This window comes from Aedes albopictus, chromosome 2 (assembly GCF_035046485.1).
Source record: "Aedes albopictus strain Foshan chromosome 2, AalbF5, whole genome shotgun sequence".
Classification (NCBI taxonomy): domain Eukaryota; kingdom Metazoa; phylum Arthropoda; class Insecta; order Diptera; family Culicidae; genus Aedes; species Aedes albopictus.
This window is the reverse complement of record NC_085137.1, coordinates 264,228,497-264,251,442: the sequence shown is the minus strand read 5'-3', so window position 1 is coordinate 264,251,442 and position 22,946 is coordinate 264,228,497. Positions and strand designations below refer to the sequence as shown.

The window sequence follows — 22,946 nt, the reverse complement described above, 5'->3', positions numbered from 1 at the left end:
AAGTTTTGTTCATGTTTCATCTTGTTAAAAGTTCAATTTAGTTTATGGACGCTTTAAAACAATCACCAACTGTATTTTCTAGAATGATTGAAAGGCACTATCACACAAAATAAATATGTTGAATACGAATAATACAACAATAATTTCAATAAGTGAAAGAAGGGTTCTGTTCAGCATAAAAGGGTTAAATCGGGTGTTATTTGCAATTGTTGATTTATTTATTGCATTTTATACGTTATTTCGTATTGCTAAAAACTAACAATTATTTATGGAAAATTGTGAATTAACATTTGTTTATATTAAATCCTGGTTCTACTATCTATTATCCTGGTTCTTTCTTGTGTGGTAGTGTGCTAAGCCACCACTTTTGAAGTCTATGTTACACATGACGTATTTTTCATCTTAGATTCAACATAATTTTAGTTAGTACACAGATGACTTTTTCCTAAGACACTGCCACCCATTTTCGCACATCTCGGTTTCTCAGCAGTCTCACATCCGATGGAATTGTCAGATAACGTGGATAGAAAGCACCAAGGTCTATCATATTAGAAGAATGTTGTTTACTGAAGGATAAAGTTAAAGGTGCCTGTATTTTTCTAAAATGACAGCGTGCAAATACTTCAACAGTTACCTGCCGATAGCGATGGGCGCAAATAGGATAGTAGCTATTAACAGAGGACTCAACTATATTTAATTTTTATTACTTCCACCATTAACAAAAAATGTCTCTTGCTTCTTCGGTTATCCGCTTCTGAATGATTGAATCTCTTGATGTGGGATCTTCCAACATTCGAAATGAAATGGTGGGTGAATTCACCAGGAATTGAACACTTTCTATTATATATAGAATCAATAAATATTGTTTCGCATCACCGCAGACGCGTTAATAAACGTTATATTTCTGCTTCATGTACCATACTGACAATGTGTGTGTGATAAGGAACGCCTTATCAATGTTTTGAACAATGTGAAACTTACCGGGTCCAGGCGCTCATACCCGCTTATTTATAATCCGACCATCACCAAATCAACAGCTTGCTCCTAGGCTATGATTTATACGGGTAAAGACATCTCGAAAATCCATGTGATGAAACCAATAATAGTGATAACGGTGAATGTGAACTGAAATTATCAAATCATGCAGTGCCCTAATGTACGAAGATCAAAGTGGTGTAAAGCCAGGAATAATGTTGGACTCTAGCATGCGAATCACGCACAAGGATGAACACGCAACAGGATACTGATTCAGGTTAAATCGATGCCGTTGATTAATATTATTAGAAAGTTTGAACACAATTGTAAGGTAAGAATGATTCAAGAAATTATTGCTAATATAGCTAATATGTGTATTTATATTTAAATACTTGTGAATATATTTCTCAGTATGCTGGTACGAATGTTCAATGTGAAATTTCCAGATTTTCTATCATGCAAAAAAGAGCCTTATAATTTTATCGCTAAGTTTCCATACCGTATTTAAATTATTATTTTTCCTTGTAATAATCCTAATTAATTAGTACGACTTACGGAATATAATATAGACTAAACATTCAACAATTATTCGGCAAGACTGGAGATTTCTGAATCTGGTTTCCGGTACGGCTCAGGATCTTTTAAATAGTAATAAAACAATTCTATAGCGTATAGTATCTCAAGGTATACGACATTGGGACGACACATCTAGATTTGAATGAATCCTCATACGAAAATCTTGTAGAAAGCAAATTATCGTAATGACACCAACTCTTTTCTGTGTTTGACACAAAAAACTCACCCTATCTTCTATGTAACTTCTTGATAAAATTTTACGTAATGTCTTGAAAATCTGAAACAAATTAAAAATTACAAATAAACAGGTATTCTATGAAAACTAACAGCATATAAAATAAAAGCTTTGAATCTATATATGTATTTTGAGAAAAATGCAAAAAACAGGCAAACATATTTTTGATAAACCTTGCAGATTTAGATCGCAAAAACCAAAATAACTCACTAAGGCCAAAACTGATTAACATCATTCATATATTATTGTTGTCTTTTTTACACCATATGAATTGTACAGGGGATGAACAAAATGATTGGGACAGTCAAAATTTTCACTATTCAAAATATTTTCAAGTGGATGTAACTTTTCGAGTGCATCAAGTTCTCTCAAATTTTCACTGTACAGTATGACCCATAAAATATGCGACATCCCATTTTTTTTTCGGTATTTGATGATTTTTAATGAAATAATCCTAATGAATTAAACTTTTTTGGATAAGGATACAATAAAGAGGACATTGTCATACAGGATCTTTAAAATTTGTGTCAAAATATTCATTGGTTTCATATATGGGATACCTTATAATTGTTAACAATTTCTAAATAAAATCAAGTTTTCAATGTAATCAATGTAACGAATAGTACATTGGAACCTTATAAATGCACATTTTTTTGCGTATTGGGCCCCACGTTGGGCGCCAATGTAACGGAAAAATTGGAACCTTACGAATGCTCATTTTATTTTCCGGATCAGGCCCCACGCCTGGGAACTTAGATACGAAGAACAAAATGGAACATTACGAATGCACAAATCACAAACATGCAACACACAACAATAATTGTGCCCAGTAATCTAAATATATAACGAAGTCCAATCCCAGGATGACGAGGTTTCATAATTTTTCTTGGTCCATCAGTCATCCTACAAATGTATTTTGTTTGGCAGTTCGCCTTTAGTTCGCAGCATCCGTTGCTGCATTCATAGCTTGTTTTGGTATAGGAATTTCTAATCCTAAGAGGGTCTCCCGATCTGAGCAACAACACAAGACCGTCTACAATTTGATGCCCGTGTTAGGGGACGGCTTGTGTGTTTTGTACTGGATCACTCCTAAAATGTTTGGAGCACTACAAATGCACATTAAAATTCAGGGACAGATGTATAAACCTAAGCATAACATACAAAATTAACTGACAAAATGTTCACAACAATTTACAAACGTAACACTACTTTTCAGAGCAAAATGAACTAAGATAAAAACTTTTAAACACATGGAAACCATGAAGAAATATGTGCTCTTTAATACACCCATGTTTGAAAAATATTTTAAAAATAATTTCAAATGTTTAGGAACCAACATGCTACATATTAAAAACCGTATTTAAGAAAAAATCATAAAAAACTTAACACTGTTTGAACATTTTTCATAACCATTTTTTGTCGATGAAGGCATATATACCTACCTTTATGATAGGTACAAATACTAAGTACTTCAAAACCAATTTCATGCCTAAAACATAATATTTTCAAAAAATTATAATTCTAATAATTATAATATAATTATAATTCAATTTTCAGAAAATGACTCTTAATGTTTAAGTTAATATTTTTTTCGTTCTTCTTGTCCGACGATCCAACGAACTCCTGAAGACCTTATCCATCCATAAAAGTACTACCGTCTACCCCCGTTGGTTTGACCTCATCTAATCTGAACACTTTTTAATTGGACCCCCTCTAATTTGCACATCGTTCAAGCTAAAAATAGTTCAAACGTCATTCAGCTCATGGAACGGGGTGAAACGGAACGCAGAATCAAAACAAAACAGCAAAAAGGGTTGCCGTCTGTGTGTTTTTCGATGCCCACAGGGTTACTAGAAGTTCAAATTAAAAAATAAACCCCGTTGGTTTGCATAAGATGTCGTTCAAACCAACGGGGGTAGACGGTATTTTGAAAATAAAATTTGATTGAATGTGATTGAAAGCAATTGAAAGAAAATTATATCCTTAAAAAGCGGCCTCTGGCGCGTGGACGATTTCGACTTCCATATGTATAACGTTATATTTCCAAAAGTACACTCCCGATCAAAAGTTTGGGGTAACCCCTTCAAAAACATGTCATTTTTTAGGTCCATACCTCCGCCAATTTGCGTCCGATTTCAAAACCCTAGGTTTTATTCAAAAGATAATAAGCCAAAGAAACTTTGACCATGATTGAAAAGAAACTTGTTATGTAAATGTTATGTAAAGTTAACACATTTCACCACATTAAAAAAAATTAGGCAACTTTACGTTAAGTTTTAGTATGTAAATTTCAACAAATATGTGTGGTTCAATGTCTATGCAGTAAGTACCATTCATTATGTTTCAAATAAGCCAAGAAGAATTAAAATTGGGCGAAAGATGACAAAGATATCTACAAATCAATTTTCCATGTTTTACGATAGTGACCCCAAACTTTTAGCCGATACACCCTTTTGAGGGGTGACCCCAAACATTTGGTCGACGACATCAAGGGTTAATTTACTTATTAACTTTTTTTTAGATTTTTTGCTAAGTTCTGTAAAAAGCAGTTGAAAGCTAATAGAAAATAGGTTATATTGCCGCTCTCATCCTAAAATTTGGTCGACCTAATTTCCAGCGACACTGTCGTAAATTTACATTCATTTTTTAGAAATTTTGGCAACTTTGGGTTAAGTTTACATACAATTTTTTTTGAAAAAGTTTCTTTTAAATCATGTTCAAAGTTTCTTTGACTTATTATCTTTTGAATAAAACCTAGGGTTTTGAAATCGGACGCAAATTGGCGGAGATATGGGCCTAAAAAAATGACATGTTTTTGAGGGGGTGACCCCAAACTTTTGATCCGGAGTGTATGTGCATGAAATCGGTCTATGTTCCTTTGTTATTATCAGATTAGTGGCTCTACTATACTATCCAATAGATACATGCAAGGTTAATCAGGTCGAAGTAGGAGAACAATGACTTTGAAAACTGTCGCATTTTTTATGGGTCATACTGTAAGTGACACATTCTACCGCGACGTTACAACGTTTTGACGCCATTTTTTACAGATTATGAGCTACTTATAACTCAAAAATTTTTACCGTTAACCTTAAATATGTTTACATAATCGGATTCCTTGTAAAATTTCCAGTAAATATGATCTGTTGAACACTTAGTAGCTTGCTTAAAATAGGAAATAGTAGCGTGGCGTTGCAACGTTGTAACGTCACACTACTAATTCCCATTTTGAACATACTTTTTCAATGAAAACTAAATGTTCACAGGTCATATTTACTGGGAATTTTACAAGGAATCCGAATATGCAAAAATATTTGAGGTTTACGGTACGCATTTATGATTTACAGTTCATAATCTGTCAAAAAAGGCGTCAAAACGTTGTAACGTCACGGTAGAATGTGTCAAGAACATCAACTAGTTGTGTACAGTGGTCAACATTTGGAAAAGATCGCGCTATTCTGCACGAAGGGATAAAGAGTCTAGAAAAACGTATAATAAGCCGACAGCTAACTTTGAACTGTTATATATCTGGATTCAATGAACTGAATGCAATGAAATTTTGACCATTCATGATTTATATAATGAGCTATGGTAAACTTTTTAATAAATTTAAAATTCTTAATACGGAAGAAAATAATAACGATTAGATTATTTTTCCAATAAAACACCAAATTATTCAATACTTCGACATTATTTCAAAATTCAAGATGCCAATTAAAGTTCATTTTAATTCCCTCTAGGGGGATTAGGGGCATAATGGACACCCTAAGCAAATGAGTATGTTAGGCCTGTAAAACAGAGTAAAACTTAATATATTATCAGCTGGCTTACAACTTTAACTTGTTTCCTACGTATTTCAATCATTTACAGCAGGTAGAATGTCATTATTGTGAAGAAATGATGAATTGTAAACCGTGTGTTTTTTGGGGCTGGCAGGGAAGGTACGGGGCGAAATGGACACCCATCGGGGCATAATGGACACCCCTGCATATTGTATGCTGTATCTTTGATAATATCGACCAGTTAAGTAATTTGCTAACGGAGATCAATACCACAGATATAATACTCCATTTTAGACAAGTTTACATAACATCAAAGTTATTTAAATAAATGTTAGGCAAACATAATGGGATTGATTTTTTCCAAACTCTCTAAAACGCCTAACAGTATGCAACGCGCGTACATCCATTTATTATTGCCAGTGTTCATTTCGCCCCGAATCGACTACAACATTGAAATTGCTATTTTGAGTAAGTTCTGATCAAAAATATAATACTTCATCCATTACTAAATCTGCGTATACATGTAGATAAGCTAACAATCCACTAGTTTTTATGGTGGACACACTCAAACACTCTTAATACCTTTTTAGCTGCTGCTTCAAAATTATAAGAAATCCACCATATGAAAAACATACTTCTATTTCAATTATATTTTGGTTATTTTGAAGGAATATAAATGGTACTTTTGAAAAATAGAACAATGACTTGTTGCTTTACACTTATGCATTAAAAGTTTTACGTAAAAGTCAACGGTTTCAGCAAAAACAGGGGTGTCCATTTCGCCCCGGGTGTCCATTATGCCCCTAATCCCCCTAACTGAGTTGAATATAGATACATTTCGAAGGAAAGTAATAACATAGCCGGCAATAAATTGGAAAAGTAATGGAATGCTTATTAAAAATATACCAATTTACTTAAAAATCATAAAATAAATGAAATCGCTATAACTTTTTCTCTTGTTAAAAACATCAAGTTAAGTCAAAAAAATTTCAGAGCTCATTATATAAGTCATAAATGGTCAAAATTTAATTGCATTCGGTTCATTGAATCCGAAAATATAACAGTTCAAAGTCGACTATCGAATAATTACACCTTTTTTCTAGAATGTTTATAACATTGTACAAAATAGTCCGATGTTTTCCAAATTTTAACCACTGTAACACAACTAGTTGAATAGCTTACAGTGAAAATTTGAGAATATTTGATGCACTTTTCGAAACGTTACAGCTAGTTGAACATTTTTTGGAAAGTGAAAATTTTGCTTGTTCCGATCATTTTGTCTATCCCCTGTATAAATGGCGCTTGGTTCCATAACCATGAATCCCAAGTACTTCAAAGCTAATTTATTGAATTGATTAAGAATATTAGGCAAAGTGTATCTCGATGATTGTCTTATCCATTTGTTAATCGATTGACAATCACCAAATGTACGATATTCCAGAATGTGTAAGCAATTTTTAATGCATTTTATACAAGATTCTAGGAGATTTTACCTGGCATTTCTGGTAGTTTATCGCATGGTCAATGATGCTCTTTTGAAAATCAATCCCCCAAATTCCAAATCTACTATCCAAATAATCTAGAATGAGTTAAAGACACAATCACATAAAATAAATATATTAAATACGAATAATACAGCAAGAATTGTAATCATAGGCATCAACTTAGGGGGGGGGGCAAGCATAGGTTTGCCCCTCCCCCCACCACAATATTTGACGATTTTTTATTTTTCCTTACAAAAAATCAGAAAAAAAACTGGCTTCCCCCCAATAAAATGACCAAATTGGCGCGTCTGATTGTAATAAGTGTGAGCAGGGTTCTGTTCACCACAGGTGGAATAAATCAGTTTTTAACAGGCAATCGAATGCAAATCTGTCGGAAGCAAAAAAATGTTGCTGCCCTATTCAATTGTCGGAATTAAAACTTGAAATTTGTTCTTTAGCATTTTCACTAGAGAATGTTCCTTAGTACTTAATCAATTACTTCCAAGGACTTTCTGAAATAAGTAGAAGTATATTATAGATTATGCTCCTCTTTTCCATGATTCCATGATAATTAGGCTTTGTTCAAGCACATCTTAAAGTTTTATAATATATTTTGCTCGTAATGTAAACAAATTGACGTAAGACTTAAAAAGAGAGTTTACAACTCGTCACAATCGAGTCATAATAATTGATTCAAAGTTTTTTGCAAGATTGTTTTTTTTAGAATACGCTCTTATGCGCGGAAAGTTTACAGTAAGCGAGCGGTGTTACGCTCTTACATTTTACTGACTTGTGATTCTCGGTAGTGTAAGCTTTTCTTATTATGGTTGATTAACACCCCAATTTCAGTACTCAAAAGTGTAGATTATGTATGTGATCGTTTAGGTTATTCTGGTTTAAGACTGCTATTAACACCTTCGAAGATGCAGAGTGGCAACGTTAGATGTTGCTCTCAATATTGATGTAATAGAATAGTTTTTTAGTTAGAAAAAAAAAACAATTTGAGAAGTTACCTATTTCTGTACGGTTTTAGAGTTTTTGAAGCATGAAGGGAAAAATGGTCGAATGGACAAAAGGTCAAATGGAACAACAAGTCGAATGGGACAAAAGGTCGAGTAAACAAAAATTTTAGTAGACCAATTTACCAGCTGGTATGTCTCGCTTATTGAGAGTAACTTTGTAGTGAATTTCAGGCACTAACATTTCTGTAGGAATTTTTTCCTTCTTTTGATTATAGGCTGTTCTTTCAAGTTGTGATGTGTAGTATTTATTCAATGACAATTTAGTTTAATTTTTTGTTCAGGAATTTTTCCTTCTTAAATTTATAGGCTGATCTTTCTAACTGTACTGCAGAAATATTCATTGAAATATTTTGCATGAGTTATTAATTTAGATGTTAGTTGACCAATTTATCATTTAATTGTTTAAAATAGTAGTTTACGCAACAAGGTGCAGAATGAAGATTTTTACAGCACGAGTTGTACACTTATCCAACGAGGCTTGCCGAGTTGGATAAGTACGACGAGTGCTGTAAAAATCGAGTTCTGCACCGAGATGCGTACAACGTTTTTTGCAATTTCATAAATTACCACTTGAGGATAGTTTTTAACAAAACTTTTACATCAAACTGCACACTGATGTTCATAGCCATGTTTAAGAAAGTCTAATCATAGCAGGATATACTGTGCAGTTGTCTCAATTTTTCAAACCTGCGTCCAGAAAGCATCAAGAAGTTGATCAAAACTGAAAACAGTGCTGTAATGGTTCATTACGCAACGCAAATCAGTGGTGTAATGAACCATTACAGCACTGATAATTTAGTGTGGGAAAGTAGGCCTTTTCCTGTCAGATTTGCGTGAGCTAAAACAGCCTATTACGATGAGAAATTGCAAAAAATATATTTCCATACTTAATGGCTTGCAGTCAAAAAAGCCCAAAATTGCATATTTTGCCCTATAAATTGCGGTAAAGCTCAAAGTTGTGACGTGCTGGAGCAAATCTAAGTCCAGATTCAGATTCAGCGGCCCAAAATCTGTCAGAGACACATAAGTTTGCTCTTGAGACAAAAAAATGTTGCGCTGTGTAATTTTATTAATTTTATATAACTGATTAAATTTTTATTACACGCTGAGATACATTATAACATAACATTGACATTATGAAGATATTGGTAAATTTATTGTGAAAAGTGCCGAAAATAGGACCGCACAAACTTTTTATTTTTATTGTTTTGACGTAGAGATGTTTGATCCAGAATTATTTGTCACGTCTAGAAGTGTTCGTACAAACAAGTTTCTAACGAAGATTTTACAAATACATAGTCCCAAATTGAGATTTTGTTCATAAAATACTGAAATTATTGGGGGTTGCGCATAATGAAACCCAGCATATCGCAAAAATATACATAAAAATTTAAAAAAAATATTTTTTTACTACTTTTGCATCTTAATTGTAAAATCTGGTTTCTTATGAATAACAACAAGAAATGAAAATAGGCTCCTGGCAATATCAAGTCTTCACTGTATCTAGCAATTTTCATTCTCTTCCTTTGCCAAATTAAGTCCGGCCAGCAACGAAAAAAAAACTCTCTTTACCGTTTGCATGATTAGAATAAATTCACTTCCAATCCATCCTTACCAGACGCAAACAGAAGTCACATGCTGTGAATGGAACTGACGAAGCATATAGAAAACCGTTTAGCGATTTTCTCTTTGATACCAAAGGCCAACGTTATCCTTAGTACAGACAAAAGCCAGTGAAATGGCAAGATAGTATATTACATATTATCCTGTTGTCACATAAAGCACGTTGGATGATTGTACTTTAAAAGTGTCCGGTATATAAAGATGAAGGTTGTATGTGTGTACATACGCTTCATTATCAATGTTTTGTGCTGCGCAAAACATCACCGTAATCCAAAACCTATGTGTTCGCTTATTTATAAATCAACCGCCTTCAAATTCACATCTCACCGCCAAACAAGATTGATGTGAGAAAAGTGAACCATTTTCAGTAATCGGAAACCACGAGTGATAACGCAAAGGTGAAAATATAATAGTTAAACGTTTGATCAGCACCCAAACATAAACCGCCGTTGCGATTGAGCCGTAGGCTGGACATTGAATTAAAGTGCCATCGAAAACAGTTCTATGTGGTGAGTTTCCCGAATCTGAGTACATATTCAAATTTCCTGTTAATCAAATGTATGTTTCACAAGTGCTCAGTGTATAAAAACAACAATTAGGTGCAAAAATGTGCATTATGTAATAGTGGCAGGTGAAGTGAACTAGCTAGTCCTAATAGTGAATAAAATAGTCGGGTCCGTTTCTTATTGTTTAAGGATACAAATTCTTAGTGGAATTCAAAGGAACGGTACTTAACGCGATTTTCTTCTTACTTACAGATGTTCCCCTTACAAGCCCAGGTTAATCATTATCTTAGGGCTCGTTCAAATATTACGTAACGCAAAGGGGGGAGGGAGGGGGTCTAGCACTGTGTTACGCTTCATACAAAATTTCAAATTTTCCCTTACAAAAGTTGTTACGTGGGGGAGGGAGGGGGTCTGAAATTGTCAAATTTTGCGTTACGTAATATTTGAATGAACCCTTATTATTGCCGGTACGTAGGTAAAGCCTATATCCGCAATAATCGGGACACAAAAATACGCATGTAACTCTGTAATGGGTCGGTAAAATAGGCCAAAAAAATAAGCCAAGAATTCCTTGGTGTACACTGCAAATTTTTGCTGGTATTCAGCAAATTTTGCTGATATTTTTTGTGCTGATTTTATTCAGCAATATGAACTTACCGAATATCAGCAATTATTTTTCAACTTGCTGAACCATCCAGCAATTTTGACAGTTGATCAGCAACGTTGTGCTGAAGTTCAGCAAAAAATTTGCTGAAATTCAGCAATTTGTTTTGCTGATTTTTTTTTGTGCAGGAAGCGTTTCGAAAAATTTGGTGTGTATGTTTATTATTTGTGTCAAATTTCAAACTGTAGTTCTAAAACAAAAAGACGTGCATTCAAGCATTTTGTACTAATTTTCATTTGCTTGACAAATGTTTCTTTTCCGCTACAGTCCATGGTACAGTAAGGATAGTAATAAAATTTTGTAAGCAGTTATGAGTGTATGTGTAAAACAAAAAAGTTTTGCGAAATTTCATCAATTTTGATCAACTGGTATGAAAGCTACCAGTATATTTGTGAGTAGTGTTGCTGACGGGTAAGGCTAGTGGTAGTGGGTTGAAATTCTTTCAGCAATTCTAAACGTCCCAGATTAATGAATAAGCTAAAGCTACAAAAAGCTTTTTATCAATTCAATTGCAATACGTTTCATTACCTTAATCACACAAATTTTAAGTGATTTAACAAGCACCAGTTTTAACGTCGTCATCGTTAAAGTTAACTGAAACGCTAAATCGTTAGAAAATATTTAACATCGTTAACTAACGGTTAACGGATTAACGGAAATGTGCCCATCTCTGAACTGGATCTTCTATGTGCTCGTTGCTAACTTTTAGTAAACACAATTCAACCATTCTAAATTGATTCAAGCACCCTGGTTATCTGCTCTCTGGCTGAATTCTTTCTAAACTCGGCTTATAATTTTCTAAATTTCCTGAATCTTATTATCTGAACTATCTTAAAGTTTGTTCTTACTTGACAATTCAACCTAACGCATTACAGTTACGAAATGCTATCACAACAAGTATGTAGTGAGTATTTGTACATTGAAGTGAGTACATATTTTTGTATTTTTCAGGTGCGAAGCGCGCATATTAACAGCTTTTCAACGTCTTTGCCGATCTGCTTGATTTTTTTATAGAAGCTATGCCGTTTTTCATTTTGATCCAGTTCCAACCTGGGTTGCAACTGGATGAGATCACAGTTTCAACCCCAACCCGACTTTGGTTTCGCTTGTAATAAAGTTTGTTTGACGTTGTTTGTTTACACATTTTCCGCCAATCCAGTTCCAACCCACGTTTAAAAAGAAAAACGGCATTAGTTGGTTATGTATGTATTAGCACAACTTCATCATTATAGTACTTTCAACAGTTTAATCGGAACAATAAGGGCTGCGCACTAATTGCTGTCTAGAGGGCTAAAATCACAATTAGGCACAATACATGTTTTACCTATAAAATAGATGAAAGTGCATCGATTTTTTTATAATTTTGCCTATGCATGAAATGTATATTGAGAGGTTTGTGTTCAAAACTTCAGCCATTCCTTCGATGATTTCAAAAGTTACAGCGCTAACAAGCTTAATCAGGTGTTGAACAAAATTATTTTGTGCGCGTTCTACTGTTTCATTGCAGCGACAAAAAGTACTGCACCAATTTACATGAAATTTTGTATGTAAAATGAACACATATTAAGATGTTCCCAGGCCAAATTTGAGCAATTTTATTGTATAAATTGCAGAGTTACAGTCGTTTCTTTGCCCGTTTAATGCACATACAGGCTTTACTATGTATCAAACTAAGTATGTGATATTGTTGACATTCGTAGGCTCTCTCATTATTTTACAGAAATTGTATTCCTCAGGTAGAGCCATAAAATGCACTGAAACTTTCACAGTACGGAACCAAATCTTAATTTTTCAATTAAAAAAAGTTCTGAATTGTCTTAGCCGCGAACACGGCTTTAGCACAATTTCAATTGTTTCGTGACCATGCGTCTCCACCCTATTATGACGTTCATGGTGAAATAGAAGAGTGCCCAGGGACATAAGGACTGTATCGGAAATTAACTATAAACATTCAAAATGTTCTATCTCGACGCACGGTTGGTCTTTTCATTCCGGCTCTTCTATGAAATCTTCACAATTTATTTAAGTTTAGAACAGCTTGAAGAAATTTGGAAAATGTTTAGTATTATTAAAAATATGGTTCTATGAGTATACCACACAAAATAACAATCTGTACAAACTGCACTTATTTTTAATTTTTTTAACGTTTCAAACATTTGTAGCAAAAAAAAAACTATACGGGAAAAAATCTGGAAAATAATGATTATTACTAGCAGTTAGGTACACATAACATATCACTCACAACCGACTTTTAAAATTCTTATTTTGGATAGAAAAACCTCCAACATTAACCAACTTTTTGGTCGAACTTTGACGTTCTGTTTTAAATATCTTCAGAGGTCATAAAATTCCGTTCTCCGGTAAAACTACCTCTTCAACAGATTTAAATACACACCCAATCGAAAAATAATGTAAATTTTCAATTTTATGTTTTTTTTTAATTGCGTGATCGTTCTTTGAAGATGCATAAAAAAAAGAGTTCCTCGAAAAATAGCCTTTTTTTCATTTTTAGGAATTGCCCTAAACTGCGGAGGGAATTTTTCTTGATAAAAATAATTTTACTATATCAAGAGCATTCTGGAAAAGAATATATTTACGCAAAAATAAGAGAAAAAATTGAATATTTTCCCACAGTTTTCGCAATTTTAAAATTTTAGGAGGTGTCCAAAATTTTAAAAACATATGTGCAATCTTTGAGATATAAGTCCAAGCTAAATGATTATTTTTTGAAAATCAAAACGGCCATTCTTTATTTAAGAGATTTATATAGTATCTCCAAGAATAAAGTTATGTTTATTTCGAACAGATTATTTTTCAGGCAATTTTGAGCGTTTATAGTTAATTTCCGATACAGTCCTTACAAAATAAAATGGCTTCGTACTCCACAAATCCAGAGTCTCATATTTTTTCTCTTTTGGCCATAGTTACTACTAGCAATGGTGAGGACAGCAACCTAATTTGTTTCAACTTTAAAATATTGCTCGTTAAAATGTGACGAAATACCAAAGAAATGGCGTGCGTGCCAGCTGAAATGGACTTACGACACATAAGCGATCAGCAGAGAAGGATGAAGGACAGTTAATTCCAAAACATATGCTGCATTTGATCAGTGTTAGTTTGCCTTTGAATAAATATATTTACTTTGATAATCCTAATTACAGATGTGAAATTAATTCAATTTGATTTTGTATGAGAACTTATTGAACACGGTGTAATTAAGCTCGCATTTTCAATAGCACGGATCTCACCAACGACAGAATGCACGAAGCTGAAAAAGCTACTCATTGTTTACTACGAGTGAGCAAGCAACGAGTAGTACTCTCAGCTATGTGTAAGTTAGGATGACGAGATCTGTGCTTTAGGTATTTGCATCAGTCAATGTTCCGACCATTTTTGGATTCACTCTTATGTTTTTAATTGAAAAAGGCACTAGCTTTCATAGTTGAGTGTGCCCAACAGACTCATTTGATTTTGCTAGAAGCGGTTTGTAACGGAAAAATAGGTACGATGCGTTTTCAGCAAAATCAAAAGGGTCTATTGGACACACAAAACAAGACAACAAGCACTTTATTGAAGATTAATCGAAAATGATACATGAAAGTCGATGTTTGAGGGTTTTCCAACATGTTTGCCCTGAACGGAATTGCTCAAAAATGTACGGTCCCACTATTGATAATAATGTTATTTTTTTTCTCGTCTCTTTCAAGGTAACGACGGTTCGAATAATATTTCAGACTTACCTAAGCCAACCATCTATTGTTTCAAACTAGTTATTGATCCACAATGTCACACGCAGTTTTAAAAAGAAAAAGTAATGAAGCATCGCATTACAATCGAAGTTATGGAGAAAACGCTTACAATTATGAAGTTATGTCATACACACATTCGAGTTCTACAAGTGAAAATGAAATATTTGAAAACGATACGTGGTATGGTACGAATAATAGTAACTGGAGCACTCCTTTGCCCATTGATATGCAATTCAACGATGGACACAGACTGCAGATAGCTGTTTATAGGTCAGATCTCATTGAATTAACAATTATAAATCATGATGGTGATGATTTCGATTTACAGCGTATTGATGATCATTTCTGCCATAGGAAACATAACAGTGTTGGCGCTTCTTATCAAAAGACGGCTCAAATCACATTCTCGAATAGATATGATGTTAACCCATTTAGCTATAGCAGATTTATTGGTAAGTAGGTCGTAGGTCAGTTCATTGAAATTATAAATCTCTTGTTTTGTTCACACATTCCCTCTAAGCAAAGCCTTTCATCCATCCATGGCATAATCATTAGAAACCACATTCTCAGATAATCATGGCTTACGCAGTCATTATATCAGTTCTGTGAATACCCTTATTTTAAAATTAGGGTATAGTTATAAAAAAAGCAATAACATTCAAATAGAAAACTATTTCAACGCCTCTTAAAATGTACTTTGAATGAATCATGCACGAGGATCAAGAGTCACCCTTTTTATAAAATGCATAATAAAGCATGCATCGATGTTTTGAAAACATAAACAATATTTTTAAGATCTTTTTAGGAACAAATCTGCAATAGACGTTTACCTTACATGCGAAAATCGGATCAAGTTTTGAATTATCCTCAAAGTTACAGACAAATGATAAATTAAGAAAAGAGATCAAGTCTACCCAGTGTTGGGAATACTCACGTGCGAAAAGCTATACTCACTTGCATCTATCTCAGCCCAGAAGCATGCTATCAAAAAATGATGTTTGAAGGGCTTTTAGATTGTAGTTTAATCTAAAATCTAATCTAATGCCACAAAAGTTCAGCCTATTGGACGCAGTGGTTTAAATTTCCCAACAGGGGAGGAAAAAAATCTAAAAATTTGCCGAATAAAGTAAAGGTCGCAGACGCATACCAAAACCGTGAAAGAGCTGTGGGCACAAGGTGAGTATAAATTACACGAATTTTACTCACCTCGTACTCACAACTCTCTCACAACTTTGGTATGCGTAGAAGTAGCTAAAACAGATTTATTCTTATGTAGTCATGTTCAATAGCTGATGTATAGTATACACTTTAAAAGGGTGCATGTATAAAAAAGGTAACTTGTAAGGCTTCTTGACAGGTAAAATTTGCAAAAACCTTAGGGTGCCTATATTGCTCCACCTACCCCTATATTAACACTGCGAACATTCAAGTTTTGATCCAAAAAAGTGCTTTCGAACTCTTAATTGTGACCAACTCGATAATAATTTTCCATTTTGGCCTAACCGACTTGATCGACTTCTCTTCGTCTATTTCGAGAATTCTTTTTCGCTAAAAACTTGTGATGGGGCTTACCCGTTCCTCGTCGAAGGGTTTTCTTCCGTCTGGTAACAGACGGCCCAGAAGATCGATGCACGATGAAGATCACCTACGGACGACGTCGGTTTATTGCCCTTGTTCACTGGATGTTGGACACTAGGGCAATGTTGGACACTTCGCACTATTGCTGGAGCACTTTCTGCCGCTGTTCTATCACCTTTCTTCCGAATGGTGGACTTGGAGCACACGCGCGCACTGAATACCGGCACTTCGGATCGACCTTAGAATTCGAATTCCTTACCGTCACGGAATCACGGGGAAACGGAGTTCGCGCACACGACCGACAAATTCAATACGTCTGTTTCGTTTCGAGGTATATTTTCTACTGACTCTATATACACTTCCTTCGCTTCGCTTACTCTAGTATAGATGACCACTGCTTCGGTGGACATCGGTCATCGACTCACACATGCGCTATACTCTACGCTCGCGCAAGAGAGTGAGTTCCACAAAATAGGGTTACGGATACCCTACAAATCGAGTTCAATATAGTGATGCAAAACTACACTACTAATCATTCCGGCCACCTTGAACTTGCCCGGCTAGTTCAACACTACTTCGAATTCAAAACAAAAACGTTCAAGTGGCTCTTACAATATCACACACATGTAGGTACGCCTCGGCTACTGAAGCACGTGACCGTTCGGCAAAATTCGGTTGTTATGGCTACCGGGGTCAACAAACTTGTTGTATGGGTGAATGTTGGTAAACAAATAATCCTATTGCTGATTGGAGATGGTGTGGGCGACTGCTGGGGTCCCACGAAGGCCTCGAACAATTTCGGCGTGCTCTACCGAGTCTCTCTCAACTGGTTCCGAGACTTGACTGTCCGGCATCGGTAATAACGCAATCTTTGCGACAGGACGAACGACGTCTTCGGACGTTGACGTTCTGAGGGTGACGACACGTACCACTCCATCTTTGCCGGGATGCACCTTAGTGATCTTCCCGAGCGGCCATTGGATCGGTGGTAGATTGTTGTCCTTAATCACCACAACAGCACCTGGCTTGATGGTGACTGGAGTCTTGCACTTCGTTGCCCGCGACCGAAGCTGCTGGAGGTATTCTGGAACCCAACGGGACCAGATGCTCTGGAATCGCTTCTGCGTGAGCTCGAAGTGCGTAAGGCGGTTGTCCGGAATGTTCCACAGGTTGTGTTCTGGAACGGATTGTAGATTCGTCCCGATCAGGAAGTGCCCTGGGGTAAGGACTTCCAGGTCGGAGGGGTCGGTAGGAATTGGCACTAGAGGTCTAGAGTTCAAGCACATCTCAATTTGGGCTAGTAGGGTGCACATGTCCTCGTAGCTGACGTTAACAGGGCCGATCTCGCGCAGCAGATGGTTCTTGGCGGATTTGACGGCTGCCTCCCACAGCCCGCCGAAGTGTGGCGCACGCGGTGGGATGAATCGCCAGACTATCTCGTTCTTTGCGCACCAATCGAGGACTTGCTTCCGATCAGCTTCGTTGGATTTCAGCATCTCGTAGATTCTGCGCAGCTCGTTTGCTGCACCCTTGAAAGCGGTGCCGTTGTCGCTGTGGATTTCTTTCATCCTTCCACGGCGGGCGACAAAACGGCGGAGGGCGGCCAAAAAGGCCGGCGTGGATAGATCGGAGACAAGTTCGATATGAGCGGCACGGGTAGCAAAACATACAAATATGGCGATGTACGCTTTCGTTGGAGCCCGGTTGCGCACCGGTGACTTGATATACACGGGACCACAGTAGTCGATCCCACATACGGCGAACGGTCTGGTTGGAGTGACACGAGATGACGGCAAGTCTGCAATGCTCTGTTGTACCAAAACTGGTTTGCTGCGGAAGCACGTATGACATTGGTGGTATGTGCGGCGAACGAGATTCCGGCCACCGATGATCCAGAATTTCTGGGGCATCGTGGCAAGCATCAGCTGGGGACCAGCGTGGAGCAGCATTTGATGGTAGAACTTGGCCAGCAGAGCGGACATCGGGTGTTTGCATGAGAGGACAATCGGAAATTTCACATCTTCGCTCACGGGGGCGGAGCCTAGTCTCCCACCGACTCTGATGACACCTTCTTTGCTCATTTTCGGCTTCAACCACTTCAGTGGTGACGATGTAGGAGGGTTCTTCCTGGAAAGGAAGTTGGATATTTCTTCCGGAAACGAGTCACGTTGTGCTAGACGACAGAGGGCGATATCCGCTTCACGAAAGTCTACAGTTGTCAAGGATTGGAATGGCTCGATGGAAGTCTTCTGCGAGGCTGCCTTCAAGGCACGGAAGTATCGCATCCAGTATGCAACGGAACGTCGAAGCTTGCTGAAGCTAGAGAATCGGTTGAACAGGAGTTCGGAGAAGTTGGATTCGACGGTAGCTACCAGAGCCACTGTAGTTTTCGCTTCTGACATCCAGCGTGGATCGAGCGAAGGCATTTCGCTGACGGGCCACTCAGACGGTGGCAGGCGAAGCCATTCCGGACCGTTCCACCAGAGCGAATGCTGCTTGATGTCGACCGGATTGACTCCACGGGAAAGTGGATCAGCTGGATTAGAAGTTCCGGAAACGTGATTCCAGTGACAGGATTCGGTAGTTTCTTGTATCATAGCCACTCGATTGGCTACGAAAGTTTTCCACCGGGATGGCGGCGAATCTAACCAGTGTAGGACCGTGGACGAATCAGTCCACAAAAACACTTCAGCGGACTTCGGGATGGAATGAATCACTTTTTTGTAGAGGTTGGATGCCAATACTGCGCCACACAACTCCAACCGTGCGATGGTTTGAGGCTTGGCCAAAGGTGCAACCTTGGACTTGGACGTCAGCAGCTGAACAAGAAAGGCTCCGGCAGACTGCGAGCGAACATAACAACACGCCCCGTACGCCTTCTGCGAGGCATCGGAGAAAATGTGGAATTGGAATGAGGACGGATTGGCCAAGGATACACAGCGCGGCATACGGAGGTTGGCGATTGTATCGAGCGTTCCATGGAACTGCTTCCATTCACTTTGGAGGTTGGCTGGGAGGGGACGATCCCACTCGAATGGATCGTCGTCTTCGGTCTTTAGCGCCCACAAGCGCTGCATAAATAACTTGGCGACGACTATTACAGGCCCAACAAGGCCCAGCGGGTCGAAGATTTGCGCGATGTAGGACATGATCTTCCTCTTCGTAAGAACGGGCGCGGGCAGTGGAAGGTGAACCTTGAACGACATCATATCGGACGTCGGTTCCCAGATCAATCCGAGGGTCGAAACGGACTCAGTGTCTTGGAGATCGTGGTATGGCGCCAATGCCAAATCTTCGGCTGGAACATCGGCGAGGGCTTCAGGCGAGTTGGACGCCCATTTCTTCAGAGGAAAACCTGCTGCTGACAACATGGCGGACATTTCCTGGCGCACTTGGATTGCAGATTCAACATCGTCAAACCCAGACATGAAGTCATCCACGTAGAAATCCTTCTCGGCCTTCGGCGCTGCGACTGGATACTCTTCGGCCGAGTCTCGGGCGATTTGTACGACGGTTCGGGTTGCCAGGAATGGAGCGCATGCGAAGCCATACGTAACAGTTTGCATCTCGTACGTATTAATCGGTTGGCTTGGATTGGAACGCCAGAGGATGCGTTGATATCGACGGTAACGGGGATGGATCAGGATTTGCCGGTACATTTTCTCGATATCGGCGACGAGTGCAATCTGGTGACTGCGAAAGCGGATGTGGATCGATAGCAGATCATCCGACGGGTCCAACTAACTGTAGGTCATTCACGGAAAATCCGGACGTCGTCTTACACGAGGCGTCAAAGACGACTCGGACCTTCGTTGTGGTGCTGGATTCTTTAAACACCGGATGGTGTGGAAGATAGCAATGTGGCAGGGTGTCGTCTATTGGATCCACGAGCTTCACCATGTGGTTTAGGGCTTCATGGAAGAATACATGAAGCGACAGTAGGCCTCCTTAGTGGTTGGATCTCGCTCAAGTCGTTTTTCAAGGCTGAGAAAGCGGCGTTCGGCGATTGATCGAGATTCACCGAGAGTGACGAGCGGATCGCGGGTGAGTGGTAAGGAAACGACGTAACGACCCGACGATTCGCGAGTGGTGGTAGTGGCATACAGTTCTTCACAGATATTTTCTTCGGCCGTGAACTCGGAACACGTGTCAACGGCTTCCAGCTCCCAGAACTTCTGCAGGGCTTGTCCTAGGTTCCGGTCCACAGTGGTGAGATGACATACTCGCGGAATTTGCGGAGATTGGATGGATACTTTCCTTGACACAGTCCATCCGAAGATAGTCTCGACGAAAATAGGCTATCCTTCGCCGAGTGATATCTTGCTGCCAGTGTGCAATTCGTGGTAGATTTCACCACCTACAACCATGTCGATGTCGGCGGGGATGTGGAAACGTGGATCGGCTAACGGAATCTTGGGAAATTTCCACGAGGAAACATCAATCGGAGTGGTTGGCAAGCATACGGTAGGTCTTCTGAGGATCAGGAATTCGACAGAGGTAGTGTACGAAAGCAGCTTCGACTTAATAGTAGCAGTCAACTTGCGTTTGATCTGCTTGGAGGAATCGCCGATTCCAGATACGGCAACGTCTACTTTCATACGGCGGAGATTCAAAGCGTTGGCCAGTTTCTTCGTAATGAAACTGCACATCGAACCCGAATCAAGCAGTGCACGAGCGGAATGCTCCGCGCCGTTCTGGTCCACAACAAGGAGGGTAACCGTTTCCAGCAGGACGGTGGATTGGTATGACTGTACCGCCAAGCTAACTTGAGGATTTGGGTTCGCTGACCCGGAAGGTTCGACGGCAGGCGACGGTGCTAGATTCGGTTGTTGGGGTGATTGGCCAGATACGACAGCAGGAGCGGATGAACTCTTTGTGGCGGGGTTTTCGTGTAGGAGGGTATGGTGCTTTTGATGACAACTTCGGCAATCATACTTCGAAGTACGATTCCGACCTTGGTGTCCAGAGCGGAAGCAATTCCAGCATAGGCGCTTCTGGGATACCAGCTCACGTCGCTGGCGAACAGACATTTTGGAAAATGCTGGACATTGGAAGAGGAAATGGCTTTCTGAACAGGCTATACAGCTCGGAGCGTAGGAGTTGGATTCGGTAGTGGCGGAATTGGATACCATCTTGAATGGTTTTTTCTGGGAGTTTGTGGGACCGGCCACTTTGACTTCGCCGGGTAGATAGGAGCGCTGCTGCAGATCGGTGACAACGGACTTCAGCATTCGGACACGTTGATCAACCAACTCATTATAAGTAACGTTATCGGAGCTACTCTTCTTCTCCTCCCAAGCTCTGAGGGTTGTAGGATCCAGCTTGTAACTCAGCAGGTTGATCAACGGAGTGTCCCAATGTATTACTGGTTCATTCAACTTCGCTAGCGCCTTGACGTGCCGCTGGTAGTCATCAACCAGATCATGCAGCTCTTTCGGGGACTCTTTCTTCAGTGGTGGGATGTCATACAGGGCTCGGAATAGTTGACGCTTCAGGAAACGCTTGCTGCCGTAGCGTTTCAGTAGAGCGTCCCAAGTCGACGCATAGTTGTCCGCTTCTATATCAACCGACTCAAATGGCTTGTGGGCTTCTCCTTCCAGTGACTGCAAGAGATATTGTAGCTTCGCTACCGTTGGAATGTCCGCATTGGAATGGACCATCGATGTAAACGTGTCGCGGTAGGAAAGCCACCGAGAAAAATCTCCATCGAATCTGGGGAGGTCGATCTTGGGTAACCGAAGGTGAAAACCGGCCGAAACTTGTTGGACATTGGAGGTCGAGGTGTTCAACGTTGATTGGTTCGCATCTGTGGATCGCTTCATCAGGAGGAATCCCTTGGCCTTGCAGTATCTCGACTCTAACGCTGCTCGCTCCTGCAAGTGCTCATCAAACATCTCGGGGGAATCGTACTTCTCGATGTCGGACTGCACTTCTTGGAACTCGCTGTACACACGGTCGAGGGCCTCGATACGGATCGAAATCTGGTACACATCCTGGTCATCGTCGAACTTCTTGATGAACGCTTCAACGGAATCATGCACTACCATCACCGCCTTTCGCCTCATCAGGCATTCGGCTAATTTCTTCTCCGCCGGTTTGGACATTTTGCCTCACTGTACTTAGCCACTTCACTACCACCATAAATCGACAGCGCGGAAACGACAAACGAAAAAACGGTACGTTAATCGGAAAACGGACTCCTTCCCGGCGCGTCGTACCGTCTTCTACGCGACGCGAAATCGGAAAATGGCACAAATCGGACGTTTTAATCCTTCCCGTCGCGGTGTGCCACTTTCTACACGGACGGAAACCCGAGAATAGTACGCAATCGACGGACAAATCCTTCCCGGCGCGGGGGTACTATTCACGCGACAACTCACTCACCACCCACCACCACCAAATTCATGCAATTGAAAATTCGAATCAATTTGCAATCAAACTTTTGGGTCGAATATTTTTAACGTTAATCTTCCCAACTCAGTACACCGTTGCTCCGCCAAAGCAATAAATCAGTACTGTATGGAGGCTACTGTGCAATTTTGCGCGCTTACAATGGCATGGAAATAGGCTTGGCTTGCTTCTCTATGTCTAGCTTAGCATGGGTTGGAAACAATGCCACAAGCTCTTGACCGCCGTTGGTCAGTACAATTGATAGCCAGCGCAATGGAAGAAACGAAATGGTGTACTCACCGCATCTGCCCTTCTGGTCGGGGGAACCTTCGATCCGGCTCGAAGGACCAAATGATGGGGCT

The 22,946-nt window shown here is 39.1% G+C and overlaps 1 protein-coding gene across 10 annotated transcripts in view; it reads left to right on the top strand.

The window, feature by feature from the left end:
- Positions 1 to 997: 997 nt before the first annotated feature.
- The window catches only part of LOC134288051 (adipokinetic hormone/corazonin-related peptide receptor variant I-like), a 69,786-nt gene continuing 47,837 nt past the window's right edge, over positions 998 to 22,946 (top strand). For 2 of the 10 annotated variants that reach the window (XM_062851720.1, XM_062851715.1), the window contains exons 1-3: positions 1,001 to 1,306; positions 14,575 to 14,886; positions 14,945 to 15,068. In XM_062851720.1, the coding sequence (XP_062707704.1) occupies positions 14,651 to 14,886; positions 14,945 to 15,068 (360 nt within the window). In that variant the 5' untranslated portion in view covers positions 1,001 to 1,306; positions 14,575 to 14,650. Of the gene's footprint in view, positions 1,307 to 7,742; positions 10,207 to 14,574; positions 14,887 to 14,944; positions 15,069 to 22,946 lie in introns of those variants that run through there. The other 8 variants (XM_062851725.1, XM_062851721.1, XM_062851722.1 and 5 more) reach the window with 6 other exon arrangements.